The following is a 14600-nucleotide window of genomic DNA, read 5'->3' as shown; positions in this document are numbered from 1 at the left end:
AGAATAAGGAATCCCAATAGATTTGCTATGTTGGGAGTTGGGTGAAAACTTACTGAAACTTGTGGGCATAACAGGTGCTCTTCATTGAAGATAAATGTAAAAAGCAATTAAATCACCCAACTCCAGGAATTATGGCCCTGGGACTTCCCCTCCGTGGGGGAGGTTGACTGGGGGCAAGACCTGCTCCCCCACCCCAGGCAGTTCTGGAGCTCCTGGGGAGCGGAAGCCCCAGGGTCATGATTTCTGGAGTTGGGAGGCTTGGGCCCCGGCTGCCTGGATGGGGGTGGCTGGCCACGCTGTGGCTGCAGCTGGGCTTGGGGCCCCAGAGGGACTACTCTCTGCATGCTGTTGGGCTCAGGTGCTGAGGAGACACCATCTCCAACTCCTGCCTCGGCTGTCTATGGCCAAAGGTGGGCCTTTTCCACTGCCCTGTCCCCTCTTGGTGCACCTCTGCACACTAATGCATACTATAAGAGGAGAGAATGGCTACTTTACAATAACTGTGATTCTTCAGGATGATGTCAGTATGTTCCCATGACCCACTCTCTATCCCTGCTTTTTGGATTCCTCGGCAATGTGAGGTACCTGCACACCTACAATGGGAGCCACACTGACTACATCTCAAAGAATCACAATTACTGTAGGGTATGTAACCAGTCTTTCTGTAATTGTTTAAAAAAAAAAAAAAAAAAAAAAAAAAAAAAAGCTATTGTGGTTTGTGGTGATAACATACTACACTTGCCACTCATACTACACTTGCTACTTGCAGGAAAAGGTACATGAAAACTGAAGAGAAATTGGTATTTAAAAATATAGCAGTTTCTTATCAATCTAATTCAAATGTTCCTGTTTAGTGGGGGGCAATTTGTTATGTTGTTGATCTCAGAATTGTTATGTGCAATGTACAGACTGATACTGTCTTGCTGAGTGCTTTTTTTCTTTTTTCCTCCCCAGACATTAATATCTGGAGCAGTTGTTGAACAACTTGACTTTCTGAGAATCAGTGAAACAGAAGAGTAAGGATATGTGGGAGATCTAATTATGGTGTTTTTCACAATTAAAATATTTTCTGAAGTGTGGACAATTAAATAATTATTTTTTCAGGCCTCCCGAATTTAAGAGTTTTGAGGAGCTGGAACTTCCAAAACATTCAAAAGTCAAGAGACAAACTAGTACTCCAAATGTTTCTGAACTCGAACAACAACCAGAAGTAAATATTAATGACTGGAAAAACAGATCGACTTATGAGATTCTTCAGAAACTGAATGTAAGAAAATTGGAGAAATTGTTCTGTAGTTTAGTTCTAGTTCTCATCAGATGATATTTTTTGTTTGCTTTAATTCTGCTAGTTAACAGCACGTTCTTCAGATAAACATGGTTAACATTGTCACCCCAGCAGCCACTCTCAACAGTTTTCTTGGCCAGAAACTTTATTTTTCATTAAATGTTTATTGATTTTTTTCATAAACAGATAATGAAAAGTACAAAAAGGTAAGTGACTTATGGTTAATATATGTTTCCAAATACCACATGCTTCACAGGATCTTTAATTGAATTATACAATAATGCAGTTTTATAGCTTGTCAAAGCTGCAAGACCAGACAAAACCTACATAGAGATAACATGTTAGCGTGGGGTAATAAAACAGGAGACGACGTACATAAATAGGGAGAGGAGGGAAGGAAGGGACCAAGGGGAAGGGAAAAGAGAAGGGCTTAGGTGGAGTGGAGGTCTGGCATTCTTTGAGCACCCATCAATATTTTTTATCTAAATGCATCTGGAAACGGGGTCAGTAATTCTTTGAATTCATATAATTGTTCTCCACAGTTTTTAAATAGAACTAGTAACTTCTGGCCTCTCCTACACTGATATTTGCTTCAAGAGTCTTCCCTCATTGTAGCCCTCTCCCCAGTTGCCACAGAACCCTCTGAGCTGCCACATTCCAGCTAACAGTTTTCCATACTCCCTTTAATAGAATCCATATTATTTTTTTCTGGTAACACCTGAAATATTGTAAATGGGGAGAGATGGTTGCATCCCATATGAATAAATACCTCATATCTAGCTGCAGCTCCAAAAAAACAACAAAACGCTGAATGGTTGAAATCCACTAAGACAGACTGATGACCTTTTATTGACTTTTGACGGTAAGATCAACTATATAAGTTTCAATTGGGTATTTTTCCTGTACCCAGAAACCAACAATGAATATTTCACATTTCAATATTCTGTCTTAGTGGGAACTTGGAAAACTATCATGTCAGTTAGTCATCTGATCACAAGCATTTGTTTTGCAAATGGTAGAGGTCAAGGGCACTGAGACTGGAATGATCTTTTTGAGCTAAGTGGTGCAACTTTATTGAACCTTAATATATGTCCTTAAAAAAGCCATTCTAAAGCAACAGGGAAAAGAGAATTCCCAAACTCTGGACCAGTCTTGCTGTGCCACTCTTTCCTTCAGAGGAGATAGAAAATGACGACAGAGAAAATTATATAACTGGGGTATCACTAAGGTCCTGATCTGGTAAGGTGCCGAGAGCCCTCAACTCCCACTGAAAATCTAAATTTGGCTATTTGGTTACCATTGTAGGGGGACCAAATGAAGATTTAGAATTTGAGGAGAGGGGAGACTTTCTCCTTGAAATGTATGTTGTATAGTACTGCTAAAACAATTGTCTTCTGGTTCGTGTGGAATTTGTAATAACTGTGATGCCTTTGCTAGTCATTTAAATCTGAAAGTTGTTCTTTTTTAGGACTGCAATTGCCTAGCAAGTCAAGCAATTCTGTTGAGTATTTTGCTCAAAAAGGAAGGACCGAATTTCATCACCAAGGAAGGTGAGATATCCTTTCATGTGACTATTCTAAATACTAGAGGAGGCAGTTTTCTGTGTAGTTCTAATGAACATGAATAATGGACATGGTTACAAAAAATTGTGTAGCCATTTTCTTCTCTATTAAAGCAGTTTCTGCTTTAGATGGAAAATGCACATCAGTATACTGTAGAGTGGAATGAGCTGTTAAATCTATTAACTCTTTTAAATTGTTTGCATGCATCATGTTGCCTATTCATAATTCTGAGCAAGCAATTTCAGAAAGGGTTTGATTTTGTATAATAAAATGAAGCTGAAGACAGGTTGTGTGTGCCTCTGCCTCTTAGTCTAAAATGTATCAGGAATCTTATATTGATGGTTTTGTTTTATTTTCCTTATTTTGTAAAATCAGATTTTATTTCAAAATATTATCTATAGAGATTATTCTGCTTCAGTTTTATATCAAAGTTTTGTATTAAAATGCAGGATTTAAATACACATAAGACATTGTGAAACATAAGATAATAATAATCCAATAATGCTAACCTAGATAGTGGTAGATTGGGACCAGCTCTGCTTCCCTCAGGAAGCAAACAAATGGGAAGGGGAAAATAAGGGTTGGGGAGTGGGTGGAGCTATGGCTCCATACTGGCCAGTGGTGTGAGCTGTACACTTTCAAGGGCTGCTGTAAACTGTTTCCCACCCCTCAACCTACAGACACATCCCAGAGAAAGAGACGATCAGAGGTGGAATTAGGACTCTGCTTCACATTTTCTCCCTTGGATAATTGTAGGGTATTATAGTTTACCCACCACTTCATTTCATAGAGCTCTACCTGAAGATGGTCTAATTCTATGTTAGTGCACATGATGGAGACTTGGCACTTGTAATATAAATACACCTTATATGCAGTATCGCGCTATAATACACATCCTGGAAAGTACTAAAAAATACAACATGCTTCATTGTATTTTATTTTTTTAACTTTATTTTTATTGTTTTATATACAATATAAACACAAAACAAAACATGAGTATATTCACAAGATGGAAATATCATATAAATAACAAAATTCAGTATTCGTTATTTGTAAAACCTAGAAAACAAAACAAAAACAAGCAAACAAACAAAAAACCGTAATTCATAGAGGTTGTGCAGGGCATCAATTACTAAAGTGACTAAATAGATAAATAAGTAAGAACATGTAAGTGAGCAGGGGGTTGGACTAGATGACCTCCTGAGGTCCCTTCCAACCCTGATATTCTATGATATCCTATGAGCATCAGGGACTAATATACTAAACTGAAAAAGTATGCAATAGTTTCATGTGTGACAAGACACCCTCATGTTTCTTCCAAGTGTTTCTATTAGACACAATCATTTTTTCCATTAATGGAGTAGTAGAGAGCTCACTAAGCTAGTTGGTATATGAGGGAGGAATTGCAGGTTTCCATTTTCTAAAAATAACTCTTTTGGTCACTAAAATAGTTACTGCAGTCAATTTCTTAATGTTAACTGGAAATACCAACTCATCCAAACCCCTAAAATACACAAGCTTGGATCAGCAAAGATAGCAACTTTTAAAGTTTTTGAGAGTGCACTGAATAGGGTGTTCCAGAACACGTGCATTTTTGACAGAAATAAAGGATGTGTGAAAGGTTGATGCATTGTATTGTAAAAACATGTTTCAATGTAATACTAAGATTTTGTGAATTTTGGCCACTGTATCCAGACACGTCATCTACTTCTGAACATCAGGGAGGTGTGCACCCTCCCATAACCCCAAATAGTCTGGAAAGTAATTTGTTGTGGGCTTAGACACCTCTGTAGCTTTCTGTGGTCATTGCTCTGAATATGTAGTTTCTTGCTCTAATGGAAAATGTTCATAGGAAACCTCCCATATTGAAGGTTAGTTCCAACCAACACAATCACCTCATCTCCCTGATCCTCAGCTCATAATGAAGCAAGTACTCATCTGGAGACCTCTGGGCTTAATAAAATTCTTGCATTGCCTTCTGATCAGATAGTACTAATCTGTGAAAATCAGAGGCCTCATCCAAGATGAAGTAGTGGATAGTGATAACTTTATTAACTACTGATCTTGCATTAAACAGTACAAATCATCGACTAGAGTCGCTGGCCAGCCAATTTCTTAGGCTATCCCACATGGGCAGTGAGACTGACATTCAACACTGAATATGTGTTGTACACTATAAATAAATAAAATATTCTCTTCCTGCCTAACCTCCACTTCTACCAATAATGGTTTGAAGGACCTAAGTCCTTCCAGCTGACATGCCCAGGGCCTTCAGATTTACATATCCACAAGCTATGATCTTACAAATCAACTCTTTCATGTACCCTACATTGCCTATTAAAGGAGGTTGCTGCTACACCTGCGGGGTGGATATAAGTGCATCTCATCTATGAATTTTAAATCTGATGGATTTTTCAAGCCTAAGGAATTGAATGGTTGTCAGCACCCACTCTGACTTCTCACCGAGTGGTCCCCAGTGCAACTCCCGGTTCTCAATCCTTTGCCATTGAGGCAAAATTAGTGCAGTAGGGCCTGTGGATTTGGGGGAAGGTGATACAGGAAACTAGTTTTGAGCAGTGCAATATTCTATAATAATGCATATTTAGCTATTATAACTGCTGCTGCATTACTAGTCTATTTGTAATAAAACTGTCAGACTTCATTTTCTGGACATTCCCAGAATGCCCATTTTTGGTCTATTTAAATCTTCAGAGATCCTTCAAGGTAGTCATCAAAAAGAAAATCGTTGAAAAATAAGCCAATAATTCACATTTAGGAAAAGTTATTATATACTTAGCAACAGAAAAGAAACCAACTTTATTTTCTTGTGTTACATGTATTTTAGCTGGCTGCTTATATGAAAATTATAAAATGCTGTACAACATTTGATGTATTGAGTTTTCTTATGGTATCCCAACAGGATTGACAAAAATTAGTCAGAGTTACTTGAGTGGTAACACAGGTGATGACTAGGTGGCAGGTTAAACTTTAAAGTTAAACATGTACTTAAGTGCTTTACTGAATCTGGTCCAAAATTAACTAACATCTCTATCAAACTTATTTTATTGTTGCTGAATAAAAGTCACTACAGATTTTATTTTTTTCATGTGTTTAGGTACTGTTTCTGACCATATTGAAAGAATCTATAGACGAGCTGGCAGCAAAAAGCTCTGGTTTGTATATAATATCTTAGTGTTTCATTTTTGTTTGACAGATAAATGTTGTTTTCCTTGTGTTTACAAAACATAAAGCCAGATTTTTAGGTAATGTAAAGAAGCACAGCTCTGCTGACTTCAGTTCAGCCATACCAGTTTACACCAGCTGAAGATCTAGCCTGTATCTCTTAACATAAAGAAACAAATGGAAATTAATGTATATGTGATGTACCTATTCCTGTCACAAATATATCACAAAACAAATGGCTCAGTGATCAGAGCAATAAATGTTGTTCTTCATAAATTGGTCTGTAGCCATGTGAAGACCCATTAGTATAAACTGTGATTGCCGACATTGTCTCTGAAATCAGGGTGACTGGTATTACTTTTTCTTGTAGAATTGTGTTAAAATATGTCCGTTTAACAAATTGCCTGGTAAACATACAGTATAAATAAAAAGAATTACAATTAGTGGGGTAATTGACATGGTCATCTTTAGGGGAGAATGTTACAACAGTATAAAATAATGGCTTTCAGTAGCAAGGTTGGTAGTCCAAAAAATTAAATTAATAACAAAAGTAGCTACATTTATGCAGCTTACTGCTTATTATTCCTGAAGGCATTTGGGTTAATGATGGCTTTACCAAAACAATTTTTAAAGGGTTGGGAAAGTAAAGTATAGTATTTACATGTAGTTTGAGTAATTGCTTTATTCAGACTGAAAGTTGAATAGAAATCTCATTATTTAGTATAGAAAACAAGTTTTGAGCCAAAGATGAAGCCCACTCTCACCTTGCAAATACTGTTAACCAATAAGGTGTTTTTTGGAAAAGATATTAACTACATAAATATAATAATTGATTTCAGTTTTTTAGTTTTAGTCTGTTAATAAAATGAAATGGACCTGTATCCACTTATAAGCCAAATGTTTTCATTGTTGGTATTTTTAATACTTAGAAAACTGAGGCATTTTATAAAACTAAAATATGTAAAGTCTTATTTTTTATTTCTCTTTTATGATTGTCATACAACATACCTAGGTTGATGGTACGCTACAGTGCTGCATTTACACAGAAATTTGCTTCCTCTATAGCCACACATATTACTACTTTGGTGGTACATGGGAAACAGGTAAAGTGCACAGAGGTCTTAAATAGTGCTGCTTGAGATTTGTTGGCTTACTTGCATTTTGATGGATCAGCTAGTGCAGTTTTGAAATGCTTTGCTCTTGATTTTCAAAGAGTGCACACCATTTTTCACATAAATCAGTATCAGTTTGGTTGATGGATTTTGTACTAACGTTATTGAATATTGTAACTTGTTCATTAACTCTCTTGATAAATGATTCTTTGCAGCTACAAACCCCATGTAAGAAAAGCTTAAACTTAACTTAAACTTCAGTTTCCATTTTGTCATGAAATTATGATTTATAAAGTTAAATATTACTTTTTAATAGTAAGAATACTGTGAAATTCTAATTATTTTTGAAATTTGCAGCCAGTTTTAAACCCAGCACTTTACATGATTCCCTTCTTTTCATCGCTTACATATAAAATATTGCCTGGAGGCAAAAATTGTCAAAAAGTCATTTAAATATTTCTTGCACATGCTGTACTTACTTTTACAACAAAAATTTTTGCCTAATCTTTCAGTATAACTTTCTGAGAAGTTAAATGCTTTATTTCCTTTGCAAAGATTGAGTAATATGGTTTGCTTGAAAATTACTAAATCTTTCCAAAACGAACCAAAACATCTACCAAAGAGAAATTTTTCACTAATTGCAAATTGGTGGCAAACAAAAACAGACATTCTTTGACAGAAGAAATAATTATAACATGCTGTTTTCCTAACATGTTGTGAGAAAAGAAAGCCAGCTTATTTTTTGCAGTCCATAGTTGAATGAGTTCTAACTATTCCCAATACAGACATTATTGAATACTTGCTTTAGTGATTAATAAAAATCCAGGATTTATCCCAAAAAGAAAAACTGTATGAAGTGACATTTCAAAAAATTATATGTATATTCATGGTTAGTCTTTTGGAACTTATCAAATGTGGTGACAAAATTCAAACACATATTTGAATTCATTAAACTAGCATTTCATATCCAGTGGGATTGCTCTGTTTTCTGCCCTCAGGTCTGTTGTGCGCTTCGCAGCAAGCCTTTTAGGTAAACTAGTGGACAGCCTTGCACCATCTATTACTAATGTTTTAGTTCAGGGCAAACAGGTAAGTCTGCATTTTTCAGAATTGCATTCAGCAATGATAATCAAGAGAAAAAATCTATATAGCCTCTTTCATTTTGTAAGTCTCAGATACTTTAAAAAGTACAAGACTCAAAGAGCTCATTTATTAAATAACAAAAGAACTGAGTAAAATAAAAATTAGTAAATATAATGTTCTGCATATACTTGTGCTAAGAAATGTATGCATATCTAATGAAGTTGAGAGCAACACAGAGTAGATAGTTGAGAAGACCAGAACTAGATGGGAAAGGGGAGAGAGACATGTTACAATTAAAGTTAAGGGGGAATATAAGTGAGAAATTTTAAGGAGGAATTAGTATACAAAAGGACATTGAAGCAAGTAGTAAAACATTATTTAAAGAAAAAGTTAATATATAGAACATAAAAAGTTAAAAAGGATAGTAAATTTTGTACTATGAGTAGCCAGTCAGTTGGGAACTTTTCACCATTCACATTTTTCTGTCTTTACACCTCTGCCTTAGTCCTAGACCCTAATTTGGACTATTATTTGCCCTCCTGGCACAAAAACTTTAAAGTAATTATAATATGATTATAAAAAGTTTCTTTCAATTCGAAAAATATATATATTGGGCTGTTTCATCATGAAGTTATTCCAAACACGAAGGGCTGGTAGCATGCTTCTGGTGCTATGTAGGAAAGTCAGTGTGCATGTAGAGTGGTTTGTAGTTGCTTATTTTCACCATTTTTTATTAACCTGTCCTGGTCAAAACAGTTTTAATGTAAATTTTTTTAACTGTCAGGAAGAGTGTGTGTTTCTCTGTTTCACTTACAGTAAATGAGAAATTTTAAAATTTTACATTTTTAAGCATGTTTTTCTTTTGGCTAACTAGTCCAATATCTTGATTGCATTAGAATTTTAAAACCTAGAACACAATTTTGAAAAAAATATTAAGAAAACAGTAACAGGAATCATGATTCTTAATTTTAAGGAAGGCTTGTTAGAAAGTTATGACCTGGGAAAGGAAAGTACTATCTAGAAAAGTCAAACAGTCAAGGATACATGTTATCCAAACTGTTCCAAAATAAAGTGATGGCCTACTAAGGGTTCATTCTGTTGGGCCAGTTACTCTTACCAATCAATTGACACCACACTATATTTTGCCCCAAATGCAGTTTTAATACTACCAGGAAAAGCTTAGAATATGAAGTCTAACTTTTCATTGTGATATGTTGTTCCTGTTTTTTCCCCTACATTGTTGCTAATACGTTCTTAGGTGACTCTTGGAGCTTTTGGCCATGAAGAAGAAGTTATTTCTAATCCCTTGTCTCCAGGAGTGATTAAGAACATCCTCTACGACAAGTGTAATTTACAGGATGAGAGGGAAGCTGTAATTCAACAAGAACTTGTCATTCATATTGGCTGGATCATCTCAAACTCACCTGAACTATTTAGTGGCATGTTAAAAATACGAGTTGGGTCAGTAACATGTCTTTGTTTCTGATTTTTTTTATTATTTATTTGTATTATGGTAGCAACAAGATGCCCCAGCTAAGATCAGGGCCCTGATGTGCTAGTGGTTTATTTAAGCAAATATACTGAAGCTTGTATTTATTTATTATATTTTACACTAAGTCTTAGTTTACTTTGCACTTAGTTTAATGTGACGTATTCTGCTATAGTAATATTTCCAGTTAAATTAGAATGACAAGTTCAGGTAACTATCATATACATGTTCTTATTCAGAGAATATACTTGTCTTTCCAGCCCAAACTTCAGATCATTCAGCAGGATATAGTTCTTCTGTAGTAGCTCTATTAAAACATTTTTATCACGCAAGTCATAGTAAGATTCACGTTGCTCTGCCAAGCTGTATACAGTGTGCAGTATAATGAGTATTACTTTTATGCAGTGTTACACGGTGGAGGCACTTTATTAAATCTAAACAAAGCTTTTAAAGTGGAGGCTATTTTATGATGCTATCTTTTCTTTCTCAAGTAGTTTCTGCTTGTCTGCTGATTTACCTTTTTCAGATTTAATTTATATTATTTTTGTTGGATAACATCCTCATCTTCTGAATTACTAATCTTGGGCTGAAGCTTCTTAGATTTCATGTGAACTATTTATGTTTAATTTATTCTAAAAATAGGTCCCCTCCGTTTTATTTCTGCTTTTTTATATTCACCATATATTTTGGATGAGAAATATTACTTCTTTTCTTTAAATGCTATGTCAGTAAAGATAAAAATGTAATTTTAGTATCATGTAAAATTATATTTATTTACAGTAGAGGAGCATCATCATGAAGAAAAAACTGAATGGAAAGCTTAAATTTTCTTAGTTCTTGAAGTGGTTGCACATGTACATTCCACTCTTAGTGTTGGTGCATCCAGTACATGTCTGTTGGAAACTGTTTGCCCCAGCGGTACCAGTTGGGTGACTTGAGGTCATTTTGCTGCCGCATGCTGTATGCGTGAAGATATTAAATGCAGAGCCACCCCTAGACCTGCTCAGTTCTTTCTTACAACTTGGAATGGTCATTGGAACTCAGTTTTATACCAGAACAGTTTTAAATTAATCACTGCTTTGCTTGGGAATCATATAGGAGGTTCCATGTGGTCTCTTTGGGAAAGAGAGAGAGAGAGAGTGAGTGTGTGTGTGTGTGTGTGTGTGTGTGTTATAGTTGTGTTGCTTTAAAAAAAAAAAAAAAGACATCCCTCTCCTCCCTTCCCCCCCCCGATTCCTGGTATCGAGGTATACCCCAGTCACCAGGTTTCAAGTCATGTGCTGCTTGCTCCAGGCCTCTGCCAGTGAGTGACCCGCACCATAGCTCCCTGAAGTGCTTGGGGAAAGCACATGTGAAGGACTGGTGCTAGATTTGCAAGGTGTTCGAGCCTAGGATGAAGAAGGATAGCGAAGCTAAACTGAAGCTCCTGCTGACAGAGGCAGCTCTAAAGCTACTGTCAGAGCCGTCCTAGTCTTACTCAGTGTCATGTGCTGCAGCTTAAGTGAGAAACACACCTGCAGATATTGGCAAATCCCAGCACTGTTCTCCCTTGCCTGTACCAAAGAATACAAAGCTTCCAGAGAGGAATCAGTCAAGGGAAAGTTTCCACCCTCTAAGTCTGGGAAGAGGGTTGAGAAGGAGCAGAGTAGAGTGCGCGAAAACATCGAATAGAGTGCGCCTGTCAGACCTCTTTCTGATTCCATGGTCACTGGGATGCATGTATTCCTACCCACCAATTCCTTTGATACCAGGAATCCTTAGGAAGATCAGACAAGATGCAGACCTAACAACAACAGCCCCAGGAAGGCCCAGGCAGTTTTGGTATTCCAACCTCATGATCCTGTCAGCATGGCTCCCCTATTGTGTTCCTGATACAACCAGATGTGAACACACAATTGGAGGGACAAATTTATACCAGAAGCCAACATCCCTGCATCTCACAACCTGGATGCTGGCTGGCTGACATCCACTGATAAATTCTGCTCTCTCGCAGTTGAAAACATCTTATCTTGCAGCAGAAATGACTCCACCAGACTTGCCTGTCCCACTAAATGTAAGAGTTTCTCTATCAGGGCATTAGATAATCATCTATCTCCCTTTTAAAGCACTGCTGTCTGACATCATAGAGTCATAGAACTGGAAGGGACCTCGAGAGATCATCTAGTCCAGTCCCCTGCACTCATAGCAGGAATAATTATCTAGACCATTCTTGATAGGTGTTTGTCTAACCTGCTCTTAAAAATCTCCAATGATGGAGATTCCAGAGTCTCCCTAAGCAATTTATTCCAGTGCTTAACCACCCTGACAGGAAGTTTTTCCTGATGTCCAACCTAAACCTTCCTTGCTTCAATTTAAGCCCATTGCTTCTTGTCCTATCCTCAGCGGTTAAGAAAAACAATTTTTCTTCCTCTTCCTTGTAACAACCTTTCACATACTTGAAAACTGTTACCATGTTCCCTCTGTCTTCTCTTTTCCAGACTCAACAAACCAATTTTTTCAGTCTTCCCTCATAGGTCATGTTTTCTAGCCCTTTAATCATTTTTGTTGCTCTTCTCTGGACTCTCTCCAATTTGTCCACATCCTTCCTGAAATGTGGCGCGCAGAACTGGACACAATACTCCATTTGAGGCCTAATCAGAGTGGAACAAAGTGGAAGAATTACTTCTTGTGTCTTGCTTATATCAGTCCTGTTAATACATCCCAGAATGATGTTCTCTTGTTTTGCAACAGCGTTACACTGTTGACTCGTATTTAGCTTGTGGTCCACTATGACCCCCAGATCCCTTTCTGCAGTTCTCCTTCCTAGGTAGTCATTTCCTGGACTACACGCTCATCTGAAAGCATCTGGACCTCTCCATCAACTCCATAAGAGTATACCTGGTGGCTATCTCTGCTCACCATCCTGTACTGGGAGGCCAAACTGTCTTCTCTCATCCAAGAGTGGATAGATTTCACAAAGCTCTTATTCATGTCATCCCACCAAAGAGACTCCATTGTGCTGAGGCCTCAACATTGTTTTAACAGGTTTGGCAGGAGCTTCCTTTGAGGTCTTGGTGACCTGCTTTTTGTACCACTTCTCCATGAAGATTGCCTTCCTAGTTGCTGTAACATCAGCCAGAAATATAGGAGAGGTTCAGGCCTTTATGGAAGGACCACTTTGTTTTATTCCACAAGGACAAAGTTCCATGAAGACCTTGCCAGAAGCTTTTACCTAAAGTCATTTCTGACTTTAATATAAATTTGACGACCCATCTACTTGTCTTCCTCTCCAAGCCTTGCATCACATGAGCAGAAGCTAAACTTCACACCTTGGATGTCAGGTCTCTTTCTGGACAGAACAAAGCTGTTGAGAAACTCTCCTAGATTGTTCATAGCATTTGTTGATAGAATGAAGTGATAAACAGTCTTCACTCAAAGACTGTCAAAATGGGTCTCAGATTATATTAAGACATGCTACATAGTTGCCCACTTAGAACCATCTGGACAGTTTAGGACCTATTCCACCAGAGCTCAGACTGCCTCATTGCAAGGTGTCCTTCTTTTGGAGATTTGTAAAACAACTACCTGGAGTTCAGTTCACACCTTCATTCAGAATTACTGCTTGGTATAGGGCTCCGGATATGATGCCCACTTCAGTACAGATGTCCTGCACTCACTGCTTCAGTAGACTGAGTACCCACCTCCATGATGAGTTATTGCATGTGAGTCACCCAAAGTGGAAGATATGTAGACAGTCACGCAAAGAAGAAAGAATGATTTGTTACCCTACAATAACTGTGGTTCTTTGAGATGTTTGTCCATGTGTATTCTACAACCCAGCCTCCTCCCCACTACAATGGAGTTCTTAACAATCTAGATCATCTTTTAGCGAAGGAACTGGAGAACAATAGCAGATGCCCTGCCCTTTGACGTCAGCCACAGGGTGTGCAGGACACAGGTACGGCCCTAATGGACACTGCTACTGAAAAGGTTATGATTTTGTATGCATGGAGCACATGCACACCAGAAGAGGATACATGCCAACAACCCATTTTGAAGACCACATTTACCGTAGGGTGGACAACTGTTCTTTGGCAGACATTCCAGAAGGAATGTAATTGCAAGTATATGGATAATTTGCAAGGTACACATGGGCAGTAGCAGTGTTTTCAAGTCAACTTATCGTTAGTCATTCTAAAATACTGGTTTTATTAACTGTTCATATTTGATAGAGTCACTCATAAGTGCAACAGTTTTTTCGTTGTAAAATACATACTTTCTGCAATGTCTGCTTATTCACATTACTCACCCCAGAATCTTCTTTAAGCCAATCCCAGTATGTCAGTGTTCCTCCCTGTTCCAAGGTTTCATCCTATAGATTCAATTTCATTTTACCGTTATCACCCACTTCAATAAGTAAAATTAACTTTCTCACAGAAATAGTATTCCAGTCTGATAATTATTTGATTTGGTGTCTCATTATTGATTTGTAGTCTGGCTTTCATGTTAAAAAAGATCAATTACTTTGATACTGGCAGACCCATTACTGTAAAAACCTCCAATCACCTGCTTTCTACCCAAGCTCTGTCACTCAAGTTTTAGTTGGAGATGCTTCTAAAGGTTTATTTTATCCGACATTTTTCATCTCCACATTTTATATTGTCAGAACACCTCACATAAGCAATTACAAACAGTAAATTCCTTGTCAGTGAGTGAACTCCTATTGATGCCTGAACTGCATCTTTGTGTCAGTGAACCGATTCCAAAGGTAATTACTGTATTTTAGTAACAGGACAATGACATTGCTTTGTCCAGGCAAAGAAAATAAATGCAATTGATGTTCTGAACCCATAATCCACTAAAAGCAATTTCTACGAGTTTGCTTCTGACTTTTGATATGAGAGTTG

The 14600-nt window shown here is 37.3% G+C and overlaps 1 protein-coding gene across 7 annotated transcripts in view; it reads left to right on the top strand.

The window, feature by feature from the left end:
* Nucleotides 1-14600, top strand: part of PHKB (phosphorylase kinase regulatory subunit beta) — a 224043-nt gene that overhangs the window by 186995 nt on the left and 22448 nt on the right. For 5 of the 7 annotated variants that reach the window (XM_043494809.1, XM_043494811.1, XM_043494807.1 and 2 more), the window contains 6 exons: nucleotides 955-1016; nucleotides 1105-1267; nucleotides 2754-2835; nucleotides 5963-6020; nucleotides 8141-8231; nucleotides 9484-9686. In XM_043494809.1, coding sequence (XP_043350744.1) covers nucleotides 955-1016; nucleotides 1105-1267; nucleotides 2754-2835; nucleotides 5963-6020; nucleotides 8141-8231; nucleotides 9484-9686 — 659 coding nt within the window. Of the gene's footprint in view, nucleotides 1-954; nucleotides 1017-1104; nucleotides 1268-2753; nucleotides 2836-5962; nucleotides 6021-7042; nucleotides 7134-8140; nucleotides 8232-9483; nucleotides 9687-14600 lie in introns of all 7 variants that reach the window. The other 2 variants (XM_043494810.1, XM_043494808.1) reach the window with 1 other exon arrangement.

Source organism: Dermochelys coriacea, chromosome 12, assembly GCF_009764565.3.
Source record: "Dermochelys coriacea isolate rDerCor1 chromosome 12, rDerCor1.pri.v4, whole genome shotgun sequence".
Classification (NCBI taxonomy): domain Eukaryota; kingdom Metazoa; phylum Chordata; order Testudines; family Dermochelyidae; genus Dermochelys; species Dermochelys coriacea.
Note: the sequence above shows the minus strand (reverse complement) of the source record. Positions and strands in the feature narration are given on the sequence as shown.